General features: G+C 37.9%; 1 protein-coding gene across 2 annotated transcripts in view; it reads right to left on the reverse strand.

Moving 5' to 3' along the window:
• Positions 1 to 15,665, reverse strand: part of LOC114025658 (BDNF/NT-3 growth factors receptor-like) — a 412,069-nt gene that overhangs the window by 164,430 nt on the left and 231,974 nt on the right. Inside the window, exons 12-13 of one of the 2 annotated variants that reach the window (XM_027839134.1) lie at positions 7,286 to 7,474; positions 2,143 to 2,956 (exon numbers count right to left, since the gene is read on the reverse strand). In XM_027839134.1, coding sequence (XP_027694935.1) covers positions 2,928 to 2,956; positions 7,286 to 7,474 — 218 coding nt within the window. In that variant the 3' untranslated portion in view covers positions 2,143 to 2,927. Of the gene's footprint in view, positions 1 to 2,142; positions 2,957 to 7,285; positions 7,475 to 15,665 lie in introns of those variants that run through there. The other variant, XM_027839133.1, reaches the window with a different exon arrangement.

Raw genomic sequence — 15,665 nt, forward strand, 5'->3', positions numbered from 1 at the left:
CTCTCCAGTAGCAGAGTTTGCTGGGATTATCCTATTTCTCCAATCTGCTAGCACATGCAAAAGTGATTAACCAGAAATAAAAAAGAAGGTCCTGTTAAATCTCATGAATCCTTTTGACAAACTCTTTCTCAGAAAGGTCTGCACCCTGGGAAATACCCAGAACAAAAGCATTAGGATATTGAACCCATTAAGATTCTTCCGGGATGCTTCTGATAGTTTGGAGAACTTGAATTGAAATGTCTGGTGTGTGCTTGCTTCATAATTCTTATCTTGGTTAGAAGATGACTTCAAGTCATCAGTGTTCTCTTGATTCTGATATGAATGTTTTTCCCAGCACCACTTGGTAACTATGACCCCACAACAGCTGGTAGATTCAGGATCTGATTTTGGGTTTTTCCCCTACATTAATTCTATATATCCTAGAATCAAAGAACGATTCTTTGACTAAGGTGGGGATAAGATGATTGTGTCTCAAAGGTAAGAAATACATGTTTCATTATATTAAGTTGTTGGGTATGCTATTGTCTGTAAGATAAAGTACAGCCTCTTTTACTTGGCATTTCACTTCCATTCTTTCATAGTCTGGCTCCAGTCTCCCTTTCTAGAATTATTTCATGGTATTTCTCTTCAAGTACTCTATGTTCCAGCCAAAATGGCTCATTTCCCATTTCCTGACCTCAGAATTCTACCTCCTAACATTGTACTTTGCACAGAACTGCCTGGAGGTGCCCTCGCTCTTCACCTCTGTCTCTAGCATCCTTAGCTTCTTTCCAAGCTCAATGTAGAGGACATCTCCAATGGGGAGACTTCCCTGATTCCCCTGGGTGTTAGTGCTCATCAAATTATCTTGTACTTATCTATATAAATGTCGTACCCTAAAATAAAAATATCACCTGCTTGATGACAAAAACTGCTTTTAAAAAAGTGTTTTTGTCTCTTCAGCTCCTAGTATAGTGCCTTGCACTCAGTCAACAAAACCATTTGTTAAGCATTTACCATGTGCCTGGCATTGTGAGGGTCTAATAAATGTTTGCTGACCTAAATATCTTTCACATTTGGCTTGGTAACAACCATTTCAGTGAAGTTTCTAAAATAAAAAGTGTTTGAAAAATAAACATGCAGCATTAATTTAGCTGCTATTTTCCCCAAGAAATTCAAATAGAATTTGAAACATTTTTCTGATAATTTCCCAAAATGTCCTTGGAAATTTGTTCTACAGTTTCATGACAAGAGAACATTGCTGTTGAGAGGGGTATTACGTTGCAGAGGGAATGGTATGGGTTAACCTAAGTGCCCTGTGAGATCTCTTCCAACATGGAGAGACTTTGATTTTGACCCAATGACTCTCCTCCTCAAGAAGCTTCAATGTCTCTCTGTTGCTTGTAGTAGGAGCAGTGTGATACAGGGGAAAGGGTACTGGCTCAAGAGTCATGCATGTGGTTTGTTCAAATCTCACCTCTAACACTTACTAACTACTCAACACCCTTGAGAGGTCTGCCCTCCCTCTGCAGCGTGGAGGGGAATTTTAGTTACATATACTCCTAATACTTTAAAAAAATAAACCTCAGATTGCTCTAGAACAGGGGTGCTTAAAATAGGGTCCATGACCTTTTTAAAAAAAATCCTGATAATTGTATTTCAATATAATTTGTTTCATTTGTAATCCTATATATTTTATTTTATGCATTTAAAGAATTATTTGAAGAAGGGGTACATAGGCTTTTTCAGACTGCCAAGGGAGTCCTTGACACACAAAAAAGGTTAAAAATCCCTGTTCTGATGCTCTTTTATAGGCAGGCTTAAAAAATCTACACATCGACCAAAATGTTCTTCCTTTCCCACCATTTTCACTGTCACAATGGCTAACTGTGGCAACTGAAGATTGGTTTCCTATGTGTTAAATTCCATTTTTATTACAATTCTTACTTTCCAGCAGCCTTTCTTATTCTCTTAATCTAGCATACCATCCTTTGGACCCTCTCTATGAGTCTACATTACTTTGCAGAATGTAGAATAAGAATGCTACCTATGTGAAAACACATATATATGTACATATATATATATATACATATGAAATATAGAATCTGATGAAATGTGGCTCAGGATGAAGGTGTTTAATAATATTCACATAACTGAAAATAGAATTAAAATGAACAAAATCCAAAATCCTAGAGTATTTATCTGCTATAACGCATTACTGACCCCTAGGTGTGTGCACAGCATGTTCTGTGAGGATGGATTCATACAGATACATACAGCAGAGACAAATAATCCAGGCTAATTCTCACGACTGCACTAGAGTTACCGCTGACAAGACAGGGGGAGAAAACAACACCACAATTTCAGAGGGAACACAGTGAGTCTGAGAGGTTCACCTTCCCTAAAGGGGAAGGTATAACAAATCTCCATCTTTAAAGGGAACCCCACGCTTTAAGTCTTTTCAGCCCAGAAGGGCTGCTTCCATTGTGCCCTGTGTGCAAAAGACCTTCTCGGCAGTCAAGGAGAAAATGGCAACGGGGCCACTCGCTCACCCAAATTTGTCAAATCCTACCGGGAAACCAACTCATGCTGTCAGATGAAGATGCTAGACCTAAACAGACTAGTTGGATTAACTACAGAAGACAAGCTTCAGACTTGATGTCGCTAATATCATCACCAACATCTTGCAATCCTGATGGATCGAGGAGATTGGTCTACAGTTAAAGTGGCATGCTACTTGGTTGGGGATGGTCAATAGAGCACACTGTATTGTCTTTGGAAGGTAACTTCTTTTCTTGGCTATGTTAGAGAAGCTAAGGAGTGACGTCAAGGTGTTGTCTGGCCAGAATTTGCAGATAAACCATAGAACTCTTCTCCTCCATCAGGCCTGGATTTAGGCTCCTTTAATTCCTGCAGTGATACAGGAGCTTCCAAATACCAAATTATTATCAGGCGGTCTTGGGGGAACCTCTGGGCCCTGAAATAAAGTAGATAGACTTTCTATTGAAACATGCTCTGGAGCAATTGAGTCCTGTCTGTGCAAACTGCGCTAAAACCCTGGAAAACAGAGTCCTTTAACACGGCGAGTCTGAATCTCTTAAGAAAACCTAATGAAGGTCAAGCATGTTAGTGGATTTTTCATCATGGTACTTGTCACCATAAGCTTCAAAACTCTTCCCTCCATTTCCCATCTAGTTCTTTACTAAACAAAGTTAGGTTTAAGCATTTGAAAAAAAAAATACTCACATGTTAAGCATCATGATCAGCCTGAATTTTTCATTGTATTAGCAGCTATTCATTGAACTAAAACTCAGTCAAGTAACCCTCTCCCATTCAAACTATGCCCACATCTCATGCTCTTCACTTCTTGGTCTACAGTGACTTCCACACATTATAACCTTGACATAAGCTTTTAATGTAGTTCATAAAAAGTTTATGTGCTTTCTATAGAAAATCAGTAAGAGAATTGCAAAACTCATATTCATTCTCTCTCTCTCTTTCTTTCTCTCTCTCTCCTTTCTCCCTCCTCTCTCTCTCCTCTCTTTCTGCCTCCCTCCCTCCATTCTTTCTCTCTGTTCTCCCCCTCCCTCCCTCTCTCTATCCTTTGCCCCCTACTCCCCTTAAAAGGTACAGAATCCATGGGAGGGCACAATAGGTCCTTCCTCATATTGGGCCTCTACATTTCTAAAATGATTACACTTCTAGATTTCTACAATAATGATGTCCACTATGAAGATCATTAGCTTTACAAAGCCAATGGTCCTCATGGAGGAAAAATCTACCCAGTCAATGAACTCCTATGTACCTTAGTTTTGGTAAATTGGAAAAATTAAAGACAGAAAGAAGCACCTTCACCTGCTACAGGGATGCTAACAATCAAATATCAATAACTGGTAGGCAAATTGGTCTGGCCTCACAGTCATCATCAGAAATGAGTGTTTATTAAGCATTCACGTGGACATGACATCACAAAAAAATTTGGAAATTGGCCCTGCCCTCTAGGCGCTTACAATCTAAACTAGACAATATGGTCAGGAAAAAAATAAAATAATATGGGCACATGATACATCTATCAACGGATATATTATATAAACAGAAAAAAATGTGTTATTGTCATGAGGAGTAAAATTTGAAAGAGTGTAAGGATGAAATGAAGAAGGAAATCCTTATTTCATTTAAGGAGACCTTTTGTTGCTGTTGTTTTCTGGCAAAGATACTGGAGCGGTATGCCTTTTCCTTCTCCAGCTCAGTTTACAGATAAGGAAACTGAGGCAAACAGGGTTAAATGATTTGTCCAGGGTCACACAACTACTAAGTGTCTGGAACTGGATATGAACTCAGGTCTTCCTGACTCTAGGCTTGGTGCTCTATTCACCATACCACCTAGCTGCCCATTCAGGAAACCTAGGAAATATTTTTAAGGAGGTCATAAAGTTTCAGGAATTCTAAGCATAGTGAAAGGGAATAATGATACCTAAGGAAGCCTAAGTCAGGAAAATAGAAAGGGTACTTATTGTTCCACCAGTCAACCTCTCGTGGTGTACAGGTGAAGAAACTGAAGTCTAGAGAAGTAAAAAATATTTATTTGCCCAAGATCACATGGCTGGTGAGTGCAATGTTCTACAAATGGCAGGTGGCAACATCAGGAAAAACAATGAGGATTTAGATTAAAGCTCTGGCCATTGAAAAAGATAGAGAAAAGTAGATAGTCATGTTAAGTAGGACGGACTGTGAAGAGTTAGTAACAGCCTGGATTTTAGGAAAGATAGCTAGGAGTTGAAAATGACTTTCTTAGGAAGTAATGCTACCCACTGCAGTTAAAAGAATAAGTAGATGTGCAGGCTTAAAAGAAGAAAAAAAAAAGAAGTAGCTCTATTCTTGCCATTTTTTATCTGACTTGGCAAAGAGAAATAGCATTTGGAGATATGAAAGTTCATAAATGTGAAGAATTTAGGGTGGTCAGACAAAATTAAGTCTCCTATGTATTGAAATATTAACTAAACTCATAGGAGCTAATGATCTAATGCAACAGTGAAGCAGAAAGGGTTGTTGTTTATCCTTCATTCTCGAAGAGGGCAGGACCATGAGTGAAGACTGAGCCCTTGGGAATTCCTCAGATAGAAGAAGCTAAGTAGACTGGGCCCAGCAACAGGACACAGTCCAGGAATAATGGATGAGTTTTGAGGCAAACTAGTTGAGGAAAGTACTTTGAAAGCCCAAAGTCAGGAAGTACTCAGTAATAATTGGTAGTCAATCAAGTACATCAAGTAGGGGAGAGAAAGATGGAGAATGAAGATGGGAAAATGGTTCTACTCTATGGTAACTAATTGCCATAGTTATTAGAGTCATTAGAGACCTGGGCAAAGATGGTTTCTTTGACTGGGGGTGAGGGGTAAAAGACAAAAGTGAAATAGCAGAGGATTCAGAAGTTAGAAGCGAACAGTTTAAAGCAAAACCCTTGGGAAGACAATGTCTCTACATTTTCTCCTCTTCTTTGCCAACTAGAAGGAACACATCATACCCCACATCTTTTTAAAATGTTAATATTTCAGCACATAAACAAAAACGAAACAACAAAAATACCTAACTCCAAACCCTAGCAAAAATCCCCATAGAACTTTGATTAAGAAAACATTCTTTATACAGTTTTTTAAGGAAGTCATTCACAGTATCAGGAAATCTTGGCATTAGAAGAGATTGAAAATGTCATCTAGTCCAACCACCTACATGATGCACCTTCTATAGTATCTCCTTTGTTCTTTGTTATTGTTGGGTTTTTGCTTGTTGGTTTGTTTTGGTAACGGGCATTTTAGCCTAGAGGTGAAATGCTTGAATGTTATACTTTGTTTTCCAATATCATTAATAAAAGTTGAGGGTTTTGTCTGGCAAGGGGAGCACTGCCATGATCAACTTCATTAATAATATGATTTTAATGTAAGCCAACATACAATATAAGTACAATCATAGCATGGTACTATGAATGCCACCAATCAATGAATACTGTCCTAAGAGAGATCTACTGATAAACAATGTACAATAATGCCCCTATGTCATTTCACCATCATAATAAGAATAAAAATAGTACCTTGCATTCAAATAACACCTTTGCCCCAAGGAACCAAAAGCTCTTTTCATATATCATCTCATTTATCTTGACATTTTAAAATTCATCTAAAAAAATTAGCGGGCTCCAGTCTTACACCATGACAGGCTTCAAATACTTCACATCCAATCAACCAAACTCTATTCCATCCTTTAAGCATTCATGTGAGAAACATGAGGGAAAGTTCCAAAGTAACAGGAGAGTCTTATTTAAAGGCTCGGTTACTTAACTCCATTCTCTGGCCTATTTTTGGGACACTGAATGTTGCTTGGCCCCACCATTCATAGGGCAAAGTCATGAGACTATCAACATAAAACTTCTCACCTTACCCCGGAAGCACTGTAAGAAACTTATATAGCAGGGCCAGTATTATGACCACCGTGTAAGGGTATGAAAAGCTGCCCACTCTTGGATGGCTTGCACAAATTTGGAATCAAGTGGCTGCCCTAGATTACAGCAGTTGTAGTTCCTTCTTGCTGACTTATACCTTATGCTTTATGGATTGATTATAGGAACATGGAAATTGGGGGCCAAGTAGCGATTTGGGTCATGTAATGATGGAAAACTGCAGGCATAATTCAAAGCTTTTTAAACTGTTAGCATAAAACCAAGTTAGCCCCATAGGATTAATTTCATACTGAACAAAAATGAGTCAGCCTAGATAATATCTTCTTCATGTGCTATTGAGGATCTTATTCATATTTAATACCATAAAAACTCCTTATGCTGGAATTTAAGGCTACACTGTAAGAATAAAATATCTATACTCATTTTATTCTATATCACACATAGTCATCTCCTACCACTTCAAAAAGTATTTCTTAATAGAACTGAGACCGATTTTAAATTACACACATTTCCAATCTTTTGTAACTGAATGAACACAATCTGATTATACTTCTTGTTCAGTTTTCTCAAGGTAAGTACTGCCTTGACTCTGAATTCTTCTTGGTTAATGGATTTGGACAATGGATTCCAACAGAAGTCAGTCTCTAACTTTCTGACTATATCACTCATGCCAGCAGGTGTCACATCCCAAGGATTATGTCGATGAGAAAACAAAGAATCCATTCCATGGGCTGACTGCCCCAACAGTACTCAGACATTTCACTCCATTCCAGTCATCTTTTTGATTCTGATAAATATATCAGTTCATATGGAAAAGAAGCAAAACAGCTAAGAAAAATAAACATTTGTACTTACATGTGTCTGGCTTGAGTTGACTGTTTGTGATTCCAAAGTACTGGGGATTTTCAATGACAGGAATCTTGGTCATTCCAATGATGACAGCATCAGGGCCTCCTTCTGAAGAAGATGGAGTGTTACTTCCATTGGAGATGTGATGGAGTGGACTGGCGGAGTCATCATCATTGCTGATAACTGAAGAAGGACCTAGAGTTAGAAACAAAGATTCCCCTGTAACTCCATATGTTGTTTTCTCCCCATTTTTTACCTGGGATTTTTTTTTTTGGCACTCTTCCTCTAATCAGATCTCCCAGTAGTGGTCTTACATTCTCCTTTAATTCTTCCACTGAAAAATATACTGTACTAGTAGTTCAGAGACCTAGATTCTACTTTTCCATCTATCACCAACTGGCTGTGTGACCTTGGGCAAGTCACTTAATCTTCTGGGGTATCAGTTTCCTCGTCTGAAGAATATAATGTGAGATTAATAGCTGCTCAACACCACAGTGTTGAAGGGAGGATTGCATGAGAAAAGTGATGTAAAAATATTGCTTAGAGCATCAAGAATTCTATACATAGCAGACATTAAAACTAGTGTTACCATCTTTATAATAGTGGCAGTGAAACTGTATTTGGTCACCATTGAATGTGATGATGATGATGATGATGCATCTCTTTACTTTTTTACAGTCAGTGTGAAATGTTTGTAAATTTTTTTGTGGAATTGTTTGTAAATCATTCTCATGGCAGCACTGGTATGGAATACCAATCCAGTGGGCATGAATATGCCCAGTCTTTAGGTTTGGTCTATCACATGGGTTCATTGCTCGGCTGTTTGCTTATTAAAGTAACACAGAGAAAACATATCCCCTAAACAAGACTTAAACATTTTTACCCTTTGAGAATATTCTAAGAATGGATCATGTGTGTGTGTATGTGTGTGTGTGTGTATGTGTGTGTGTAGTTTGTATATGCACATGCACATATAGTATATGTATATGTATATATATAGTATAGTACATATATACTACGTATGTCATACACTTGGTCTTGTCTATAAAATTCATCTTTTTGCCGCTAAACTCAAACTTAAAAGGAATATCAGGCTGATGATAGATCATCAGAAAGGAAGGGATCTGTGCCAATGATCACTTTGAGGTTTCTAAATCATGAAGACCTCAATGGTCCAATTCAAGCAATCCATAATGGAGCAGTGGGACAAGAATTCCCTAGATAGATATTATAAATGTTTCCAAGGCATGTTGAAAGGATAGGGAGTTCTTTTGAAGCAGATGACTGGTCATACCTCCTGGAGGGAGCAGGCAAGTAGTTAAGTGTGTGTGTGTGTGTGTGTGTGTGTGTGTGTGTGTGTGTGTGTATGAGAGAGAGAGAGAGAGAGACGGAGGGAGGGAGAGAGAGAGAGAGAGAGAGAAAGAGAGAGAGAACCATTAGGATAGGGGAGGAGAAGAAAGCAAGGATGAGACAAATAGAACCATATATCTGGAATGCTTCTTAAGCTTCTTTTATGAGGGGGATAGGTGAATTCTTACTTCCTGGGTCCTAAAGCATGGTTTTCCTTACTCTGAATCTTAAGAATTCCCACCAGCAATGGTGGAGATCCCAATTTCTCCTTCCATTTGCTGCCTATCACCAACCTACTTATGCATATATAAGTAAGAATAATTATAAAAATAACAATAATTTTCTTTTCATCCTTTTTAATGGATAAAACAATAATGAGTAATCCTCCTAAGATTCACACACACCCCACTTGGGGACTATCATTCAGTTTTCAGCAATAACAATGAACTATTCTTGGCTTTTTGTGTCTTAAATGAAATACACAACAAGCTGCCAACTGCACTTATAGCTGATTTTGAGAATGTATTCTCAAAAGGGTGAATTAGAGTTGACTCCATTGACACACTTCAGGTTAGTCCTGCACATTGGCCCTCCCAAAACATGCCTATAGGACAGAAGGAGAAAAAGCCAAGTCAAGCCCACCATTTGGTGGCATCTCACTTGCTGCTTACATGTGGGAGTTGATATTAGAGTCCTACCCAGGAATAGATAGAAAAATGCCTTCTTTCAGGAATTCCTTCTTATCACTGTTAAATGATTTGCTTACTGGAATGATAGACCTGGAACACCCTAGGGTTTAATCCCAGAATTCTAGCCAGAGATGAAAACTGGAAATCAGTTTCCCTGAAAATTCCACACGTTCCCGTTCCATCACTTTTTATAACCACTGGTATCAGTTACTAGTTTAGATTTTCTTTCGTTTTTATCTTATTAAGCCATGCTACTGACTAGCTTCCTTGGAAAAGTCATATATTTCTAGACAGTTTCCAGACTTCAACCTTGTGTTAAGATTACATCTTGTTCTGGTTCCTCTGACCAGTCTTCCCCTCCACCCCCCCCCCGGTCCATACACATACTCCTAATCAGTTTATAAGTAGCCAATATAAAGGGACAATAGCAGGAAATAAGATTGCAAAGGGGAACCTGAAAGTCACATACAAACCATCCCAAAAATCAAAAGAGCATAATTTACAAATAGTATATTTTAATCAAAATTCACATGCTGGTGATATGTACTGGATCAGCAGAAGCCATCTGAGCACTGTTGTCAAGGTTCTGATCCTACGATATGTAAATTCCAGACAAATTCCACAACTCCATGGTGCTGATAACTTGGAGAAAATGACTTTAAAATTTTACCGATAACTTTGAGATGATTTATGAACTAACCCAAAGGAGGCACAGATAAAAAGTTTGTCTGTTTCCCCCCAAAACCCAATAAAAATGAGACCTCACTGTCCTGACTCCCAAGTAGGGGTCCATAGTGCTAAGTGCTCACGACTGTAAACCACGGTAACTTGAGTGATACTCCCTGCCTCTCTCCCTCCTAATCCACTTCCCCTGCTACCTGCCTCCCTTCCCCATCCCATTCCCTGTGCCAGTGCCACCTGGCTTGGTATATACCTCCCCACTTTTTACCACTTGTTTCTGTACTTTCTGTGCTGTTCGTCCTCACATCTTTTGTGGTTATTAAAGTGTGATGGCTGTCCCATTTCCAAATTGTGGTCTTTCCTGACAAGTACCCAAAGAATTGGGGGTATCTGCTTCCTTTTCATAATTTCATAAACTAATTACCAATTCAACTCTTAACACAGATGTTACAATTTACAAAAAGGAAAAAATCCACATCTTTCAGAAAGAAGAGAATTCCCAGAATTCCCACCTGAACCACTGGAGCTATTAGGAACTTGAATGTCCCATTTGTTCTTGTATAACACTCTTTCACTAGCCCAGTTCCTGGTAAAATCAACACCATAATCAACCTTCTAGAACCTCTGCCCCCCCAAGAGCATTATGTTGTACAGAGTTGGTGCTCAATAACTATTAAATTGAAATGAGATCAATCATAGCAACATTAGATTGGGGGTGAGAGATTAGTACAGAAGAAAAAAAACACGAGATAAAAAATCTTCACTTTGCCACTTTGTACCTGTATGACTCTGGTAAATTCACTTATCGTCTCTGGACCTCAGTTCTCTCATCTGGAAAATGAGATGCTGGGCTTTGTCAATCAATATCCATTTATTAAATGCTTACTACATGCCAGCATTAGGGTAAGTGCTGGGAACACAAAGAAAGGCAAAATCACAAAGTCCCTGTCCTCAAGGAGCTTGCATACTAATGAGGGAGAAACTTGTAAATAAATAGGTACAAATACAAATAGTTACAAGAGTAAAAGGAAGGTCCCTTCCTGCTCTAAATCTATAACCTCTAATTATTATCTGAGCTAGTCTGTATGTGGGAGACAGCTTCAAGATTCCAACTAAATCATCTGACATGTAGTTTAACCCTAGCCTAAAAGTTCAGCTTTTAAGAATATACCTTTTGCTTGTTTTTCTCCTCCCATTCAAATCTCATCTCCTCCATCCCACTTGCAATTAAAACTTTGACCTTGATTTGACAGTCCATAAGGGAAATGGACTCACTGTTGGAAAAAGTATTTCCCTCCCAATGCAGAAGCAATATTTGAAGCAGCAAAGGTAATTTTTCAAATGGCCTTTTCACTTTGCCAGAAAGTCTCTGTTGACAAATTTAAGCAACACATAAATCTCTGCGATTTTTTCAAGTGAAATATTAATTCTAATGTCATTTTTGTCATTATTGATGTTCCAAATATTGGAAGATGTATAGGGCTGGCAAAGTTGCAGGGATTAAGCCCATTTTTCTATGAACATTTTGATATAATGAAGTGCAGAGCCCAGCAAGGAAGCTGTAGAAGGGAAGACAGCTCTCAAGGCTCAGACAATAGATGTCTATATAATTTGACAGCAGCTCGGCTGTGCATAGCAAAGGGAATGCCTCTGTGTGCTTGTGTACATGCATGTACTACCGTATGAGACATGCGGAGGCAGAGGAAAGAGGAGCTGTCGCACTCCACAGGATAAACCAAGAACCACTTATTAGAGCCCCAGAGAAAAATCTTATTAATACATATTAATAAAAACATTAATTAGACCGCTGTGTGCACACGAGCTCAGCTTCAGCTACATGGTACTGCAATCCCAGCAGATGAATGCAAATTTTACCTGACAGCACTAGAGTCTGCTTCCATTTTAGTCTCTCTCCAGTGCAAAAGAGCTAGATCTCTTTTATGTGAGCACTTATCCTAGGTGCACAACTTCATAGTCACATGTATGCCTAGCATAGGCTTAGTTTCCAGGCTTTAGTAGAGTAAGCAGAGGTGGTCTGGGAAACCTCCGCCACTCATTCAAGCATGTAGGTTTCCAAAATGAGGGAATGCAAGGGCTATCTGAAAAGCAGCTATTTTCAAGTATGTGTGAATTAGAGAACAACTTCATGATACTAAAATAGATTATATATAAGATATACAATAAAATACATAAAGTTTTAAGAAAAATTGTTTTTACTTTATTTCTTATGTGCATAAGCATGGTAAATTCTAGAATGTGTTTCCTTTTCTATTGAATAAAGGGTATGAGAACGCTTAATTAAAGCCAAGGTGCAAAGAAAGAGACCAAAAAAGCTGAGGAACCTCTTCCCTAACCGATGCCTACCAGATGAGATAAATGTACATTCAAGTAGGTCTTTGTTGTGAATAGTAAATAGAACAACTCTTTTTAGAAGACACTTTCCTTCTGGCAGAGCCTAAAAGAGTCAAGTGTATAAAGTGTGTTTCTGCTACTGCTATTGTTTTGGTTGTGGTTTTTATGCACTGTTGATCATGGAGTATCTCAAGCAGCTGGCATCAAGTAGGCTAAGAAATGTTAACAGTTACAGTTGAAGTATAATGTGGCTTGGGACTGCGTCATCATGCTAGGATGCCAAGGGAACCTTCCAGTCCACCTCCAGGACATATTCTTAATTAATTATTTTACTTAAAATTTAGAGAGAAAGTGTGTCCTAATGGATAGAGAGCCAGTTTCAAAGTCAGGCAGATCTGGGTTCAAATCCTGCTTCGGATACATGCTCTGTGCTGTATCACTCTAGGTAAGTCACTTAACCTCTGTGTACTAGTCAATTCTCTAAGGCTGTAAGTTAAAGAGAAGGTGCGGACCTGAATTTCTAAAGGAAGTTTTTTGATTCAGGAGTTCCTCATACTAATTAAATCAATACCTATTCTCCCTATTCAACATTGAACATCAAATACAACCAACTAAAGTTGCTAAGTAATTGTTAATATTTAAACTAATTCAATTCAAAGTATAATATATTGTGAGAATTTTTAGTCACTTATTTCCTCTTCAGGTCCATTTTTTTGTGAGGGGAGGTGGTCCAGACTCATAATTCAACTGATGTAGGGAATTCCCACTAAGGAAACCCCATTTACCATTTTATATCAGTCTCGAATTGGCCACTTATGTCTTAGTCACTCATAGTGACTTAGAGTTACACTTCAGGCATGTGTCACAAATGCAACTCAAACCCAGGTTTTCATAAAACCAAGGCCCAATGTCTCTCTGTTAATTTTCATTCACTTTCTCCTTCCATGGTCATAACAAGTACTCTACCCTTCTAGTTTTTTTTTTAATTTTGCATTAAGTTCTTTTCATATTCTTCACATTAGTTTTAATTGCATTGTAGTATTCTGTTACATTAACTTTTTTGTCCATTCACTTATTGTTTGGACATTTAGTTTATTTCCATTTTTTTTTACAATTATATGTAATCCTAAAGTAAAAATCTTTGAAAAGATAACTTTTGCTTTTGATAACACTTTTAGGACATATCCTCAGGCTTGGAATTAGTGGATCAAATGGTATGATTTTTTAAAAATAATTTTTACTGCACAGTACCACATTATTTTCCAAAAAGATTTTGTCTGTAATTCCACTAGCAAGGAATGAATGTACCTATTACTCCACAACCCCACCAGCACTGACTTTCTTTGCTTCTGCTTTTATTTATTTTGGCCAATTAGATGAATTTGAGATGGTACCTCAGAGTTGTTCTCATATGTATCTCATTGATTTCGAATGAGATTGAGCAGTTTTTCAAATGATTATTAATAACATGTGTTTCCTAATTTGAAAATTCCCATTCATATCCTTTGACCATTTATTAGTTGTGAACTGGGAGTCACAATTGTGACTTATCAACTGTTCCTCATATATTTTAAATGTCTAGTTTTTAATCTATGACATTTCCTATAAATCTCTCTCCAGTCTGCTACTTTTATTTTTTTTTTTACTTCTTTTTTGGTGAGGCAATCGGGGTTAAGTGACTTGCCCAGGGTCACACAGTTAGTAAGTGTCAAGTGTCTGAGGCCAGACTTGAACTCAGGTCCTCCTGACTCCAAGGCCGGAACTCTATCCATTGCACCACCTAGCTGCCCCTTACTTTTCTTTTTATTATTTTGTTTTTATTGTAATTTTTAAAAATGTTAATGTAGTCAAGCACATTGTCTCTTAGGGGACATATTTGTTTATTTCTCTGTTTGTTTAGCTAACCTACTAACTGAAGAATTTCAGATGCTGAACTGATAAACAAGGTTGCCCTTCTTTATTCTATTTTTAGGAGACCTGAGGAGTCCTTCCCCTAACCTCCCCCCCAAATAAGGATAGCTAGATGGTACAGCAGGTAGCATGCTGGGCTTAGAGAAAGACCTGAATTCAAATCCTATCTCAGACACTTATTAGCAGTGTCATCTTGGGAAAGTCACTTAAACTCTTTTTGCCTTAGTTTTTTCTCATCTATAAAATGGGGATAATAATAGTACCTTTTCCCAAGGTTGTTGCAAGGATTAAAAGAAAAAAAATTCTAAAGCACTTTGCAAAAATGCTAGTTGTTATTTTATTATTTTATTAACTGTCCTTCCTAAGTACTACTAGCGCTCATCAATGCTTTAACAACAAAATCAATCAATTCACAATTATAAATAGTAAGGCTCATAGTTCTCTCAAGAGAGGTAGGGTGTTACCTTAAATTCAAAGTAAAATATGAATACCTAAAATAAGATATTTCCCAGAGACTAGAAAAGATCTGACCATACGTCTAGATGAGAGAAGGACAACAAATAAAGAAGCAAAAGGAGGCTGGGAGCAACGGAGATAAATGACCCCTACTTCTCAATTTTGCCTACACTAATCTAGAGCCTATCTTGTAGAAGAAAGTCAGTACTAACCCGGAATCATACCTAAATTCTTTGGTGGCCAGACAAAAGGTGCTGAATTCTATTCCACACTCCCCTCCCCAAGCCATCCATGCTTATGAAAATAAAGGTACCAAACTGAAGGGCCTTTGTTATTTCATTCAGTTGTCAGTCCTAATGATAAGACTAGGCATCTCCTAAACAGTATTTTTAAATTATTAACATAGAATCTGAATGGGAGAAAGAGAATGCGGTCAAGTAAAAACTATAACCTCTCAGAACACGGTCTTATTTGGAAGTTAGCAAAACATTCAGAAACAGTCAGGTGGGAACGGGAGGAATGATTGTCCAATTAGGGAGAAAAGTTGCATATACCTGTGATCTTATCACAGAAGTTGCTCTGAGGATCCACTCCAATCCAAACCCCTCCAACATTTCCCTTCTTTGTGATTCTCCTCCACATAGAAGGAGAACTAGTTTTAATTCAGAAATCTACCTAGTCAACCTCATTTGATGGATGTGAGAAAGCTGGGGCTCAAACTAATTTTCATTCTTGCTTATTTGACAAACTACCTATTTTACATGAAGTTACATTTCATTTCCTTAATGCACTGACTAAATTACATTTCAGCCCAAGGCCAGGACAGCCGCTGACACTTTGCTGTAGAATAAAATGAGCACATTTCAGTATTGCAAAACAATTTGTCAGAACTCAACTGGAAAAAAATGAATGCTCTATACTGGCAAGATGTTAGAGTTGCTCCTTCC

Source organism: Vombatus ursinus, unplaced genomic scaffold (genome assembly GCF_900497805.2).
Source record: "Vombatus ursinus unplaced genomic scaffold, bare-nosed wombat genome assembly UNPS02014832.1, whole genome shotgun sequence".
Taxonomy (NCBI): Eukaryota; Metazoa; Chordata; class Mammalia; order Diprotodontia; family Vombatidae; genus Vombatus; species Vombatus ursinus.